Source organism: Prinia subflava, chromosome 1 (genome assembly GCF_021018805.1).
Source record: "Prinia subflava isolate CZ2003 ecotype Zambia chromosome 1, Cam_Psub_1.2, whole genome shotgun sequence".
Taxonomy (NCBI): Eukaryota; Metazoa; Chordata; class Aves; order Passeriformes; family Cisticolidae; genus Prinia; species Prinia subflava.
The window spans coordinates 34,659,420-34,673,451 of NC_086247.1; the positions used below are offsets into that span (position 1 = coordinate 34,659,420).

The following is a 14,032-nucleotide window of genomic DNA, read 5'->3' on the forward strand; positions in this document are numbered from 1 at the left end:
AGACCTTTAAAGTAAATGAGTACTCAAATGAGCACAGCACCTCTACTTGAAAGAGAGAACACTTGGAAAATCAGTCACAAAAAATACAATCGTATAGCAAATTATGTCTGCAAATATGTTACAAGAATATATAATAACATTGCATGAACTGATAGTGTTACAAGGAATACGATAACACAAAATCTGTGCCTTAATCACACATCCTTGGTCATATCTCTGCCTTTTCATCTAATGCAATGTTAGAATCTGTTCATACAGGACTAAATAACTACACTTTTTGCTTATACTTGTATCATATTACAGAGGGGGAGTTTAATCTATTTTTATATTATACATGAACCCTAAGGTCATGTCTCTGCTTCACACTTGTCTATTTCCCCTTCTTTTGCTGACTCTGGAAACTCTTTCAAACACGAACTGTTTCAAACAAGTACTTTGTTTTTCTCTGCAGGACCAGTAGCCCCTGCCTGGGGCTGGTTGATGCCTTTGCTGCTGCTTGGGCTCTGCCAGGAAAAGGAAGGACTCTGCTCAACAAAACCCCTACAGAATCCACTACCACCAACTACTCTTTGTGACAACAAAGTCATGTTTTGGAAAAGTGGTTAGTCCAGTATATCACATAAAGAAAAGAAAAAAATTAAAAGATATATGTGTGTAAATTCTAAACATAACAATTAAATAATTAAACAGTTCTTTTGGTTGAAAATTGAAATACACATGGTTGAAAAAAAAATCAACCAAGTTCAAAATAAAAAAGATATTTTTCTTTTGTTATATTGTCAGTTGTTTTTTTTCCCTAAAAATACATTTTTTATTCTCCTCCCATATTTTCTCTTTCTCAGTTTCACCAAACATACTCACGCTCTTATCACAAATGTTTCATGTAAAAAATCAAAGCATAATTTCAAAATGGTGTAAGGCTAACAATTCATGTTTCAGAATTCCAGCTACAAGACCAGCTGAAGTTCTCTATATTCAAAATAGTGCTATTACTCGGAATATAAAAAATGGTTTAACAATGTGAATTTGTCACAACAAAGGACAAGCTTCAGAATTTATTGATACCATTAGTGTATCATCAGTACCAGATGCTACCTGTTCCTGTAAGCATCTATCATTCAGATCCTGCTGCAGAGAGATGCTTTTAAATCACTGCATTAACACTAATGGATTCTAGGGTTTTCACTGAGGCAAGAAAAGGAAAAAAGAGACTAATAAACCACTTTATTTCTAACTGCCTCAAATTTCTGAGCCCTAGGAGATAAACTCATATGTAATGCTGACATAATAGATGTCAAAATTTATTTTGATTTAAAACCCATATCAAAAAAACCTCAACCAAAACAGAGGATAGTGTTTTCTACTTCTAAAACAATAATAATTTTAGAGACACAGCATTAGACTAAAATACATGTCTATACACTTACAACATGGTTAAAGAGGATAGTTTCTTTTTAGGAAATGGCAAACACTGTTAAAATACACTCCCTGTATTTCACTAAAAAACCCTCAGACAATGTGAGCAGCACAACACACAGAGAAGGCAGCCCACAGAGAATGATAGTTTTAATTTTTCATTTCAGGGATGGAAGTCACCAGATTCATATTCAAAATGTTATTTATAGTAGCTATTTATAAAGCCCAAATAATGCAAAAGGATAACACATTTTTAGTTAATGCATACAGCTCACTTTTGAAGAGCATGGTTTTCATCAGTCATAAATGATCTGGGGGGAAAAAGGGAAAAGGGGTGGGTGGAGAATAAATAATATGTTCGGTTAACTCCAACACCTCACTAAACTGCAAGTACCAGCTGGATGAGAAGAAGAAGGGAAGGGTGAGAGGACTATAAATATCATGAACCTTGTGAAGATGGTGAATAAACAAGAGCACCCCATTACAGAGGTGGCAGCCTCAGAGCAGATGGAAGGAGGTTCACAGAAGGCACAGCTTGGATATTTATCCACACAATAGTGCTGATGATGAACAGGGATTCAAAAATGTTAATTCCAGTTTGTGAAAGACAACCTGTGAAAGGCCCAGCTTAGCAAGACTTATGAAGTGCAGTCAGCTGGAAGAGTCCTGCGTGTCTGGCCTGCATCTTGTGTTCTCTCCATGAGCCTGTCCTGGCTGAGATGGGCTGTTTGGCCCCAGCCCAGACTGACGGGCTCTGCTGAGGCATCCTTTCACCACTGAGGTGCACTAATACCCCATAATCAATAACCTGAAAAGGAAGGGTTTGCACACTACACAGAGAACCAAATGCACTGAACAATGCTGAAAGCCCCACCCTCTGCTCTTCCCAAAGCCACGCTCTACCCTGTACTCCAGGACTTGCACATTAACAGAATAGGCTTGAATACACTTCAAATGAAAAATTCTGCTTTTAACCAAAGCCACAGATAATAACCATCAGTTTACAGAAACACTGTTTCATTAAAAAGTATCTGCAGGATTCTACTGCATCTCCCCTACAGCAAAGAATAAAAACCTTGCAAGATGAATTCCCACACATGACTGAAAGAAATTTCAAGATACTGAAATGCCTGCTAATGGAAAATAATATGTAAAGACCTGAGCTGGTTGGGTTTTTCTAGCCTTGTTATTTCTAGTAACTGGAAATAAAACAGCACTTTTACATCCATGCATATAAAGGTTGAATTACATTACATGAGGCAGTCTACACAAAAATCTTTAGAAAACTAAAAATCTTCTGCTTCAGATGATGAATAAGTGACAATGCCTGTAAGTATGATGTTGCAAGTGAAATGAAGTAATATGTGAGCAGCAGAAAAGTGACTAATTTAGAATAATTGCTATTTTATACCCATATAATCATACTTAAAATCAAGCATGCTTGTAAATCAGAAGAATAACCATGAAAAGAATCGCTGATGTCTAAGACTTTTGTATTTCACTGTGGACAGATTGCGATTGTAAGTTGTGATTGTCAATAAATTATATTTTTTGCAGCAGAACAATAGAAAAGCATTGCCTATGATACCACTGTAACACATTTCCTGAATAAATATTAGCTTTTTCCTTATCCAAAGCTGGGAAGATATCAAAAAAGCCCCTTGACAAGACTAACCTCTCAGACAAAACACAAAGAGCAGAGAAAGATGCTTTCTCATGAAAAGATGTAAGGTGGTAAAGGGCAACTGAGCAGCATCATTACATTTAGGTGTTATCTACACAAATTTATTGCAGTAAAAAAATCATAAATCTCTGCATTTTAATTTGGAGACATAACTTCCTAATACTTCAAACCAATCACCATAGCTACAACCCCTGCAGCTTCTACAACAATAATAATTTTAGAGACACAGCATTAGACTAAAATACATGTCTATACACTTACAACATGGTTAAAGAGAGGGGTAAACTCACCAATAAAAGCACTATCTGATTCCAACAGGAAATTTTTCTGGAATTCATTAGATTCATTCCTGAACTACAAAAGTGAAACAGAAAAAAATGGAAATTCAGAGGCTTCAGTACATCTCTGGGGCCAAATGATAATTAATGTAAATTAATTGCCAAACTCCTGCAAAGCAAAGAGCAGCTCTACAGTGTTAATATTCTACTATCCCTGACTTTGTGGTTCTAAAAACCCAATACATTTTTAAAGTACTGATATTCTTTTTAAGCATTAGGGTTTGGTTTTTTTTACTTTTCTGTACAAATCCCATTTGCTGAAATTGCCTACACATGGCAACTGTTGTGGTAACTTTTGTAACACAGACATTTCCATCAAGAAATTGATCTTTGTCACTCTGCATGAGGTTCAGAACAGTTGGTGCTCAAAGTGAGCTTTGCACTTAAGGTTTGTAAGAAGTATTGATCAAATGAAGAATGATTCCTTATGTTTAACTTACCCCACCACATACAATCTTTGACATTAAAGCACTAAAATAACAAATTTCTACATCATAATATCAAGCACTAAGACAAATACTCATAGTTCACTTCATAGTTGCAACCATTTGTTATAGAAATCCTACTGAGGAATAATTTATGTTGAAAACCACTCTAAAATCAAAGCAGTAGAAACTATCAGAGGAAACAGAACAAGAGAAAACAAATCTTTTACTGCAGAGCATTGCTCTGAATGATAATTTCAGGCATTAAATTACAACTATGAAGTGCATTAATGTGATTCTTTTTTAAATAAAAACCGTTTCATTTCTGCATTTAGCTACAGTATTATCCTCAAGGTTAATGTCTTTGCTGTTGCACAGACTCCTGTTTTTCACTGTTTCACACTGCCATGAAATACAATTGAACTCTGTTACTCAGTATTTTGGGTTAGTGCAGGATTCTAATTTAATAGCACTTTATTTTGCTCTTTTCACCGTCAGAAAATAAACGTTCCATCTGAGAACAGATCCAATTCTTCAGTCCCAAGTGCATCACTTAAACCACCCAAACGCAGAGCAACTGCTTCTGGCTTGGCTTTTTCTACCAATTCTCACCCCCTGGCAGCAATATAACATCTTCTGAATATAAAATAAGTACCAATGAATATAAAAGGAAGAGAGTTAAAGAATCAGGCCATCTCTATATACAAAGATCAGCAACTTGTATGTCAAGTTTAAAGATGCTGTCATTTGTGTGGACCAGAAAAAGAACTAAATTCGTTTGCTGTCTTGTTAAGTGTCATTCCTTTACCCAAATCAGTGAAAGACACAATTTCTCACACTTGAAAAAGTAATATAATAAAAAACATTTTATTCTTACCAGTCCCATGGTTTGTGGGTAGCTGTCCAAGGCAGAATCATCTTGATCATGAAAAGTTACACAGACAAGAGACAAAATGACAGGGTTGACATAAAAATAGTTAATAACAAAACATACTTTATCAGCTTACTATTGCAAAAATGCAGACCAGTATGCATTACATCTTTAAATACACATAAATTGTGCTGAAGGAATGAGTTTTTAAAACATTTGAATGCAACAATCATTCCAGTTTCCTTATGTAAATTTAAGTAGAATCAGAGAAATCAAACAGAAATCTGTAGTGTATTATTTCTAATCTGGTTTTTGGCTCCTGGCAGGGAATAACAATCACAGCAGGGACTGCAGAAAACCCCAGCAGTAAATGTACATTGAACATGCTGAGCACACCACATTTCCAGCTTTCAAAGAGAGTTGAACCAGACAGAGATCGTTTTACAGAGGAAAGTGATAAGAATAGATGTGCTTTTATCTAGGGATAAAAAACTCAGTTCTGGAGAGCACAGAGAACCAGCCTGAAAGTTAAGCTATGAGTGACCCAAAGCATGCTGGAAATGCAAAGAAGAAGAACTGAGGTTACTTTTCTTACTTAGTTTAAGTTTTCGAATGAATTATTAGATTGTTTTTGAGGCAGAGATGCAAGAAACAACACCTTACTCAGTGTGTAGCTGATCTTTTGTCCAGCACCAGGGCACGTGGACTGTGAGTCCCCCTGGCTGACTCCCAGAGCCCATTGCTCCAGGCAAGCAGCACCCAGCACTGCAGCACAGCAACATCAAACCTGCTCCTGGGGCTTTCCCTCACATCCCCCAGAATAATAATCATCCAGAAGTCTGCAAAAGACTGCCTCATTTATAGGGACACAGCTAGCATTTAAAACTTTGGGATATTTAAAACACTGATCTCTCAGTATATAGTTTCATTAACAGTCAACATATTCCTCTTTCACATAAAGAGAAAAACAAACATATCAGAGGGAGAAGTGTATAAAAAGCATGTAAGGCAAAGAACACTTACACACAGTGTGGGAAGTATGCCTTTGCCACAACAGCCCATAACACATTATTTCACCCACAGTATAAAAGTGCATATTGCTTTAATTCATCTTTCTTTCTGCCTTAAATCAGACAATAAAACCACTCATGTATTTTCAGCCAGAGGAAGATGATGAACTTGTCTCTGAGAAAAATAAACTGGAAACAGAGAGATGGCAACTAATTCTCTTACTCAGTACTCAGTGAAAGACTATAAAGCTAAATGATGTTGTAAAGCAGTAGGAGAGGAAAAGAGAAAAAGCTGTTTAAGGATCCTCTAGAAGCATCAGTAGAAAATATTTCTAAAAATCAGCTGCCTGTCTATCAACTAATCAACCCAACCTGAAGAGGCCTTTCCTTGGATGTCATCATGAAGACTACATTATCCATTGGCAGAAGTCTAAACGACTGCATGTGCTTAAAATTAACGGAAAAGGCAAATTTGCTTTCTAGCTGGTTGAGGTTTCTCTGCAGAAAACATGAAATGAAAAGTTTTCTCAGACTGGTCTACTAAAATATATTCTAATGGTGGAAAACCAGAACCAAGCCCCAGAGAGATCTCAGCTAAAGCCAGTGAATTATCTTTCAGTCATTCTCATGAAGAGGAAGACTGAAGTCAAGCCTATACATTCCATTTAGACATTAAAGGATACTCACAACCATGTAATTACCACAGAATGTGATATAGATGTGCTTATTTGCAACTGTAATGGTCTATTATCTCTAAGCAGTATGGCACACATTGCTTGAACACCAGCTCATCTGTCCAAGACAGAACAGGAATCATATTTAACGCATAACAGGACACTGAACAAAACACAGATGTCACCCTTCACATCCTGGTATCAGTTCTGTTAATCTTACAGGTCTGGCAACAGCTAACAGGAGAAAGCCTCAAAGCACCAGTGACCAGAAGAGGCATTTGGTTTTTCCAAAGCAGTATGCAAAAATGTAAATATTTTCCTTCCACATGTGCTTGGTTTTATTTCATGCTCAACTTTCACCTAAGGCTAATAAAGTCTAAGGAGCAATGCCACAGTGACTGTGGCAAGGTGGGGGGACTGTGGGGAGATGCCAAGGGCTACCCTGTGCTGGGCACAGCTGCTGCCACAATGGAGCTGCTGCAGGGCACAGCAGGGCCTATCAGTCCTGCTTGTGATGCCTCTGCAAACAAATCTGAGAAAGAGCAAAACAAAGCGTGGCAGCAGGACCGAGGACAAACCTGTGAGAAGCAGCTCTGGAGGCACCAAGGCCGGAGAAGGAGGAGGAGGTGCTCAGGTGGCAGAGCAGAGATCCCCCTGCAGCCCCGAAGGACACTATGGTGGAGCAGATCACAAGGTGCAAGAAGACAGAAGCAGCAGAGAGAAGCTGCTCTGTAATGACCAGAATTCCCTCTTGCTCAAGCCTGACATCACTCATTGCATCACAGAAGTAACTTGGTATCTGGGGTGCTACCAAGGAAGGGGAGCAGGGACACTGAGGATGAAGGAGTGAAACTGGGCACAGAAAAGGTGCAGGCTTCATGCTTTTTATTTTCTGCTACTCAAAGTCACTTATCAAATATTCAGGCCTATAATAATTAGGTTGATTTTCCCCAAGTCAGGTCTGTTTTGCCCGCAACAGCAATTGGTAACCAATGTCTCCATCTGCACCTTGGCCAACAAGCTTTACTCTTCCTGTTTCCCCAAAGGGCAGGAGTGAGGGGACACCAGCAGGAGAGCAGCCACATGGGAGTCTGGCTGTCAGCAAAGGCTAAGCCACCACAGAAATAAAGCTACTTTCTCTTCAAAAATGTAGTTAGGCTGGTCTGAATTGAATGAAGAGGCAAACACTTTTCTGAGAAATCTGTATCTTGCACTCAAAACTGAGTTTGTTTGTATAGGTTTAAGCAACTCTCATTATAATTTTAAATATCCTCTAAAACAACTGGAAATACTGATCTTTCATGACTGTTTGTAAAAGATACCTGAATGAACCTTACATTTGGAATTAACTGTAGCATGCAAAAAAAAAGGATAATACATTTACTTTTCACTGCTTGTGCAATATGCAGCCAAAATATTTTCCATGTTAGGCTGTTAATGTTTAATGTTTAATGTTAATAAAGCAATATTTTCCTTCCAGAACCTCCTAGCAGTTCCAATATCTCATATGTGCTTTCTAAAGCAAAGGCTTTTTATGGATACAGGTTTCTGGAACTTTAAAAAAGATCAAACCCAAGATAATGGAAATAACAGAAATTTCATCCATTAAAGGGGGACTAAGGTGAAGATACACTGGCAGAATTTTAGTCAATTCACAGTTCAAAACCATCCTACTTCCTCCATGAGAACTCAAAAATTGCTCGACAGAATTTACCTGCTAACACTTTTTTCACAGTTCAGCAAAAGATTTTCACTGGTCTGCAGTTTTCTCCAAAAAACAGTAACAAAACTACTTTTCCCTTACAATTTTTGAAGTATAAGGTACTAGTTAAATTACTTTCAGAGAACAAAAGAGAAAGAGTCACAAGTAATTAAAAAACCCCATATCTAAGTACAGAACCACAAAAGCTCCCCCAAACACTCAATCTTTCTTTTTATGCTTACATTACAACAGACTTTCCACATTCTGGTGTTTTTCTGTCTGGTACTGCAGTGCTGACAGTGCATTTGAAAGAAGTAAAACTAGTGCTAGTGGGTTTTAATTCTTACCAAATACAAAACACGTAATTTCAACGATTTTTGTTTACCTCAGAGCATGCATTCCTTACCTTCTGTTTCCCTCCTCATTCTCATTCTGTCAAGTTTCCTCTGCTGCTCCCTCAACAGTGCCTGCTGTTGAATCTCTAGAGTCAGGTCATCTTTTGGAGGATCAGGATACATGTGCATCAAGCCCATACGTTTTTCAGGATCTAGAATAAAGACATGAAATTTACACTTTTTCCCTAAATTAACACTTCTGAAAAGCATTTTTTAAAAATCTAAGTTATTAAAAAAATTAAAAATAATAGTGTCAATGGCCAAGAGAATGAGCAGCTTGGCAATGATTTTACAGTTTTACTATATTAAAAATCTATGTTTTCTGGTAAAGAATAAACAAGAAGTTACACAGAAACATAATTTGTTGGTTGGTAAAAAAGTCCAACTCAGTCTCTCTTCAGTAACACCATGACATCAAATGCACAAGAAGTTTAAGCAGCAGGGACTAGAAGATAGGTCAGTGCTCTGAGTGATGATGCAGCGTTGTGAGGCCAAGAATTCCATGGAATTGCTGAAACAGTCCCACAGAGATACACACACACAAACAAAATACTGCCCATGAAGTGCACTGCATGGGCAGTAGCTCATGAAGAGCCTGATTTTACTTTTGGCTTTAAATCTTGTGTGGAACGGAAGATGAAGGAGAAGGACAGATGTTTCCCTGCCCTTCTTCATCAGTAACAAGAAGGTCTACCTGCCTTTGTATTTAAGTTCATTAAATTCCCAGATATTCTGTATATTGCCAGGATCTTGTGCCTCCCTTAAGGAAGGTCGCCGAGCTGGAGCCTGCAGACGAAGCCTGGCCATCTCAAATATGTCCCTTGGATTCTTCTCTCTCCTCCTGCTTCAAAGGTTTGGAAAACAAGCAGAAAGCAATTTAACACCATATTATTAATCATTTGGAAATATAATATTGATAATGTTCAGATCTTTTACCTTTAAATAAAGCCATCAAAACAGGAAAATAAATTTGAAAGTAATTACGCTGCATGTTGTGTTATAAAAAGAGATAACCTGCTTAAAATAAAAACCCTCATACTTTACACAGTGGAACTAAGGTTGGTAATTAGATGTCTTTTCCAGCTAATTGATATGATTAACTAATACATTTTGGAAACAAACCAAATTTATTAAATATAGAGATTTTTCAGTAAGAAAGAAAGTACTTCCACAACAGTGCTGTTTCTTATATACTTGAAAAAAAGTATTCATAAGCATATTCAGCAGCAGGTACTGCAGTTTACAGGCAAAAATTATGCCCTAGGAAAAAAAATAATGAGATAAAATTCTGCCTTAGACATCTGTTTTAAACCACTCTTCCAAGATAGAACATTGCAACTTCCTATCACACCAGTACAGCCATTCTTACAATAAATTTCAGCAAGAGTCTTGGAGAAAACCCAAACACGTTTGAAAAAAATTGAAAAAAAAATTATATACGAGTTCTACCTTTGTATTTACATTCCACTCATGTATATTGGCCAACTCATCCTAGCTAATAATACACAGTAACTCTGAGTTCCTGTGAAAAATCTAGCTTTTAAAACAGAAGATGAAACCCTTACCGTGTAATTGGTACATTATCATGACTGGCCACATTTAGCAACTGTTCCTGCAGTCGCCTCTCTTCACTGCGAAGCTGTTTCCTCATCTCTGAGAGTTCGTTTATCACATTCTTCCTTTCCTCTGGAATTCAGCACAAATAATTTAAAAATAAGGAGAGTCAGAGCAACTTTGCCTCCTACTTATAAACATAAGTAAAAAATAATGGGACTAAACAGATATAATGAAATGTTAATTGAAACAATGACAGTACGAACATGAGAACCACAACATTCCATACACTAGAAATTAGATCAGAGTTCATATTTTGAGACAGCACAAGGACCAGAACGCCTGAAAGGCAGAAAACATACAAATGTCACTGGAAATGTTTCACTATATTTAAAAAAGGAAAAGCTGTGGAATACAAGTGGGTGTTGCCAGTAAACAGCCTTAATTTGAAATATGCAAACCTACACAGCCCTCAGATGCAGATGGGAGCTGCAGAAGTAACTGCAAGCACTCAACATCTTTTTCCTGACTCAAAAGTGGGGCATCTGTCTGTCTAGTGCAGGTTCTCGTAAGTGGTCAAGAGTTCCAACTCAAATTTTTAGTACATGCTTATATTGACTTTTCAGACCTACTTTGGGTCTATGCTGTGTTTTGTGGTCAGGACAGCATTCCTCCACAAGTTAAACCCATTTCAGAAATTCCTCATTTTCAAATAACACAATTTAGTATTTTACTGACTTTAACGTCCAGAACTTGGCAGGCAAGCAGGTCTTACTAGTTTAAATCCTCAGACATGAGACTCCATTTATATGTCTTTATTTCTCTCGTGACAGGAGGTCTGAGTCAATCAATTTCCAGTGGCTGCATTAAGAACCACTCTGCCTTCCATTTAGTGGAAAATCCACAACTCTCTGGAATGACCTCAAGTACTTTCTGCTGAAGGCTAGCATTGGTAGGACATCACTTACTGCTAGATTTCATGTGTTGTTTCTTATATACTTGAAAAAAAATATCAGCAGAAAAATTACTGCTTTCCACCCACATATTGCTAGGATAACTAACATAAAAAAGCAAAGGAGATCTTTCCAGCACATTTGAATTTTAGAACTACCAGTGAAAGCTAAGAGGAATGAGGAGAGGATTAAGCAGACTAACAAAGGTAGGTAGAATTTAAGAGATAGAACTGCAATGCTCTACACTCTGTTGGTCTATCTCTTAACTCAGCCAATTCAAAACCTTTCCCATTTTGCCATATTCTGGTCACAGTGGTACCACTGTTCCAAGAGATCCAGCACTTCCCATGCAGACAAATTGGAGTTTTTACAAAAACATATTTCCTTATGATGATGCATAATAAACACATTTTTTATTTTGTCTTAAAACTTCAGACATACCATACTAACACATTGATAGTACTAAGAGAGAGACAACACCTAGACAGAAATGAAAACTTTAAATGACTAACTATTCTATTGCAGGCAAGAAAAGGAAGAACAGTTTTGTTGTAATAGAAAGGGAGTTTGCAATGGAGACAAATACTCACCTAATGAACGCAGCTGATTTCTTCTAGCAGGGACAGGTGGAGAAGGAGCTCTTGGCTGTGCAGGATCCTAGTGACCATCACCAATATGAAATGCAATTTGTAAAAGGAAGAAATTACAGTGCATTTTATATCTAATTTACATTAACAGTTGGTAGTCAGAATAGTAACCCTACAGGTTGTGAATGCCTAAGGTTTTTTAAATCTGATCTTTAAATGTATAATCCAAATTACTATGACAATACCTATAATGCTCTATTCAGAGTTCTAAACAAATCTATTCCAAGTACTGCTAAAGAAATAAACTGACCTACCTCCAGAGTACTCTTCACATTTAGGAAACTTAGGGAAAGCAGTGGTTTAAAGTGTGACATAAAATATTCTCTGAAACTGCACTATAAAGTATTTAGCCCAGTTCAGACAACGAGTTGGTAACAAACAAACAAACAAACACTTTTTCAATAAAAGACAGAAGTGTAGCCTGAGATTCAAATATCATAAACAATTATTTAATCTACTCTCTTCTAGGAGAAGTTTATTTTAAAAGCCAAAAAAGCCCCAGAGAAGATTATCAAGTAAAAGAAAAGAGAGGTCTCAGAACCACTGCTGTAACTCATTTGTGATGCAGAGAAGAAAGCAAAGTGTATTAGGAGTAATCATCTTGTACTTTCAAAAACATAAAGATTACACAAGAATGTCAGTAGCTACAAATTAACATTAAACTTCATGCCTGAGCTAAGTCCTTCTGTGAGTGAAAACGATGAGCTGCTAGATTATATGTGAACTTTCTTATCCTAAATATTGAGATCATCAGACCCCTGGTAAGGGGTCTGGACAGCGTACGCCCTCTCCAAATGAGGTACTCATTCCTACAGAAAATGCACATGCAGAAAAAAAATTAAAATAACACACCGCCAAAAAAAAATTCTGCAACACTTGGAATAAAATTTAACCTTATATTTCAGAGCTACAAGACTGATTAATGTAAAGACTGTCTCATTATCCACGGCATTCCAGTAACAAGTGGCGAACTTTAACAATCTGGCCTGATTTCATACACTGGACTGTCTTTAATAAACCAGCAGAAGTTTGCTGTAACAATCATACCTGTGCAGGGTAAGAGAGATGGCTCTCAGCAGAAGGAATCCTTTCTTCTTTCCTTACTGATTTGTTCTGAAGAGCGGGAACGACGGGTGAAGATTCTCGTGACAACTGCAGGGAGGAAACCGAGACTGAAACTACATTCCTATAGCTTCTGAATAAAGTGTTATTTTGGACAAGGTAAGTTTTGTTAGTGTTTTCCCTTTGACAGAAAAAAATGTTCCTAAATCCATAAAATGACAGCAAAAATTGTTTCATGATTTTTGTTTTCTACCTATAGAAGTTTTAATACCTTTTTTCTATGCTGTAGGGTGTTTCTTTCTTAATTTATATTTCAGTTACGTATCTTTTTCCCTCTAGACACTTCCTTTATAGCTGTCCATTTTAGAGAAATTACAGACATTTAGTATAAATTTTATAAGAGAGAGTTTTATAATTTACTTAGATTTTGTCCATCAGAATTCTGTGGGATGGATTTCTTACATCATCCAGGTCAAAGGAAAAAAATTAAATTACCAAAAACACCATTGTTCAAGATGAACAGTTCTACCAGTCCTCTAATAAACAATTTTATTTATATTTATACCTCAGCAAATGGAGGTCACAGTATTTCACAGCAGATATAAAAATCAACTATTGAGTACGGACTATTAATCTTGGTTTTACTATTTTTAATGTAAATTTGATCAACAAGGTAAGTTTCTACTGCAGTATCTCTGATTTTCCCATCAGCTGTTCTCTGTGCATTAAGTATACTGCAGTTTGATAAACTGAGAGGGGAACAACACTGAAGAAGAAAATCATGTATAACAAATCACATGATTTCCTTAAAATCTAGTTATTTTTAAAAGTTATCTTAAAATGTCATTTAAACATACCATCTTCTTTTCCTCTTCCACCTTTTCTTTCTCAAAATATTGTCTAAGTTGTTCCTCTTGCTTTTCTTCTTTTTCTTTTCCTTGTTTTTCTGCCTCTTTTCTCCTTTCTTCATCTAACTGAATTATTTCTTTATTTTTCAATCTTCGCTGTAACATAGTTAATACATAAAAAAACTCAATTACTAAAGTTTTGTTTTCTTTCTCTTTGAGAAATTAAAATTACACATCAAAGTGATGAGTATGAAATAAAAAAGCATATTTCATTAGTCTGACTTCAAATAGCCAAATTAAAATATATCTCATGTAAATATCAGCAGCCCTGGCTCTGCTAACATCTGAAAACAGAATTCCTAATAACTTCTGTAAACACCAGTATGCCATCAGCTATGGCTAAACTGTAGGAGTCACTTCCAAAAATTCAGATTCAATTAAAACTTACTGCAG

General features: G+C 36.6%; 1 protein-coding gene across 8 annotated transcripts in view; it reads right to left on the reverse strand.

Annotated features, from left to right (window-relative positions):
• The window catches only part of CSPP1 (centrosome and spindle pole associated protein 1), a 62,088-nt gene that overhangs the window by 5,185 nt on the left and 42,871 nt on the right, over positions 1-14,032 (reverse strand). For 7 of the 8 annotated variants that reach the window (XM_063392922.1, XM_063392913.1, XM_063392954.1 and 4 more), the window contains 8 exons: positions 13,589-13,735; positions 12,717-12,821; positions 11,613-11,679; positions 10,081-10,201; positions 9,214-9,359; positions 8,527-8,667; positions 4,741-4,781; positions 3,391-3,454 (listed from right to left, as the gene is read on the reverse strand). In XM_063392922.1, coding sequence (XP_063248992.1) covers positions 3,391-3,454; positions 4,741-4,781; positions 8,527-8,667; positions 9,214-9,359; positions 10,081-10,201; positions 11,613-11,679; positions 12,717-12,821; positions 13,589-13,735 — 832 coding nt within the window. The remainder of the gene's footprint in view (positions 1-3,390; positions 3,455-4,740; positions 4,782-8,526; positions 8,668-9,213; positions 9,360-10,080; positions 10,202-11,612; positions 11,680-12,716; positions 12,822-13,588; positions 13,736-14,032) is intronic. The other variant, XM_063392905.1, reaches the window with a different exon arrangement.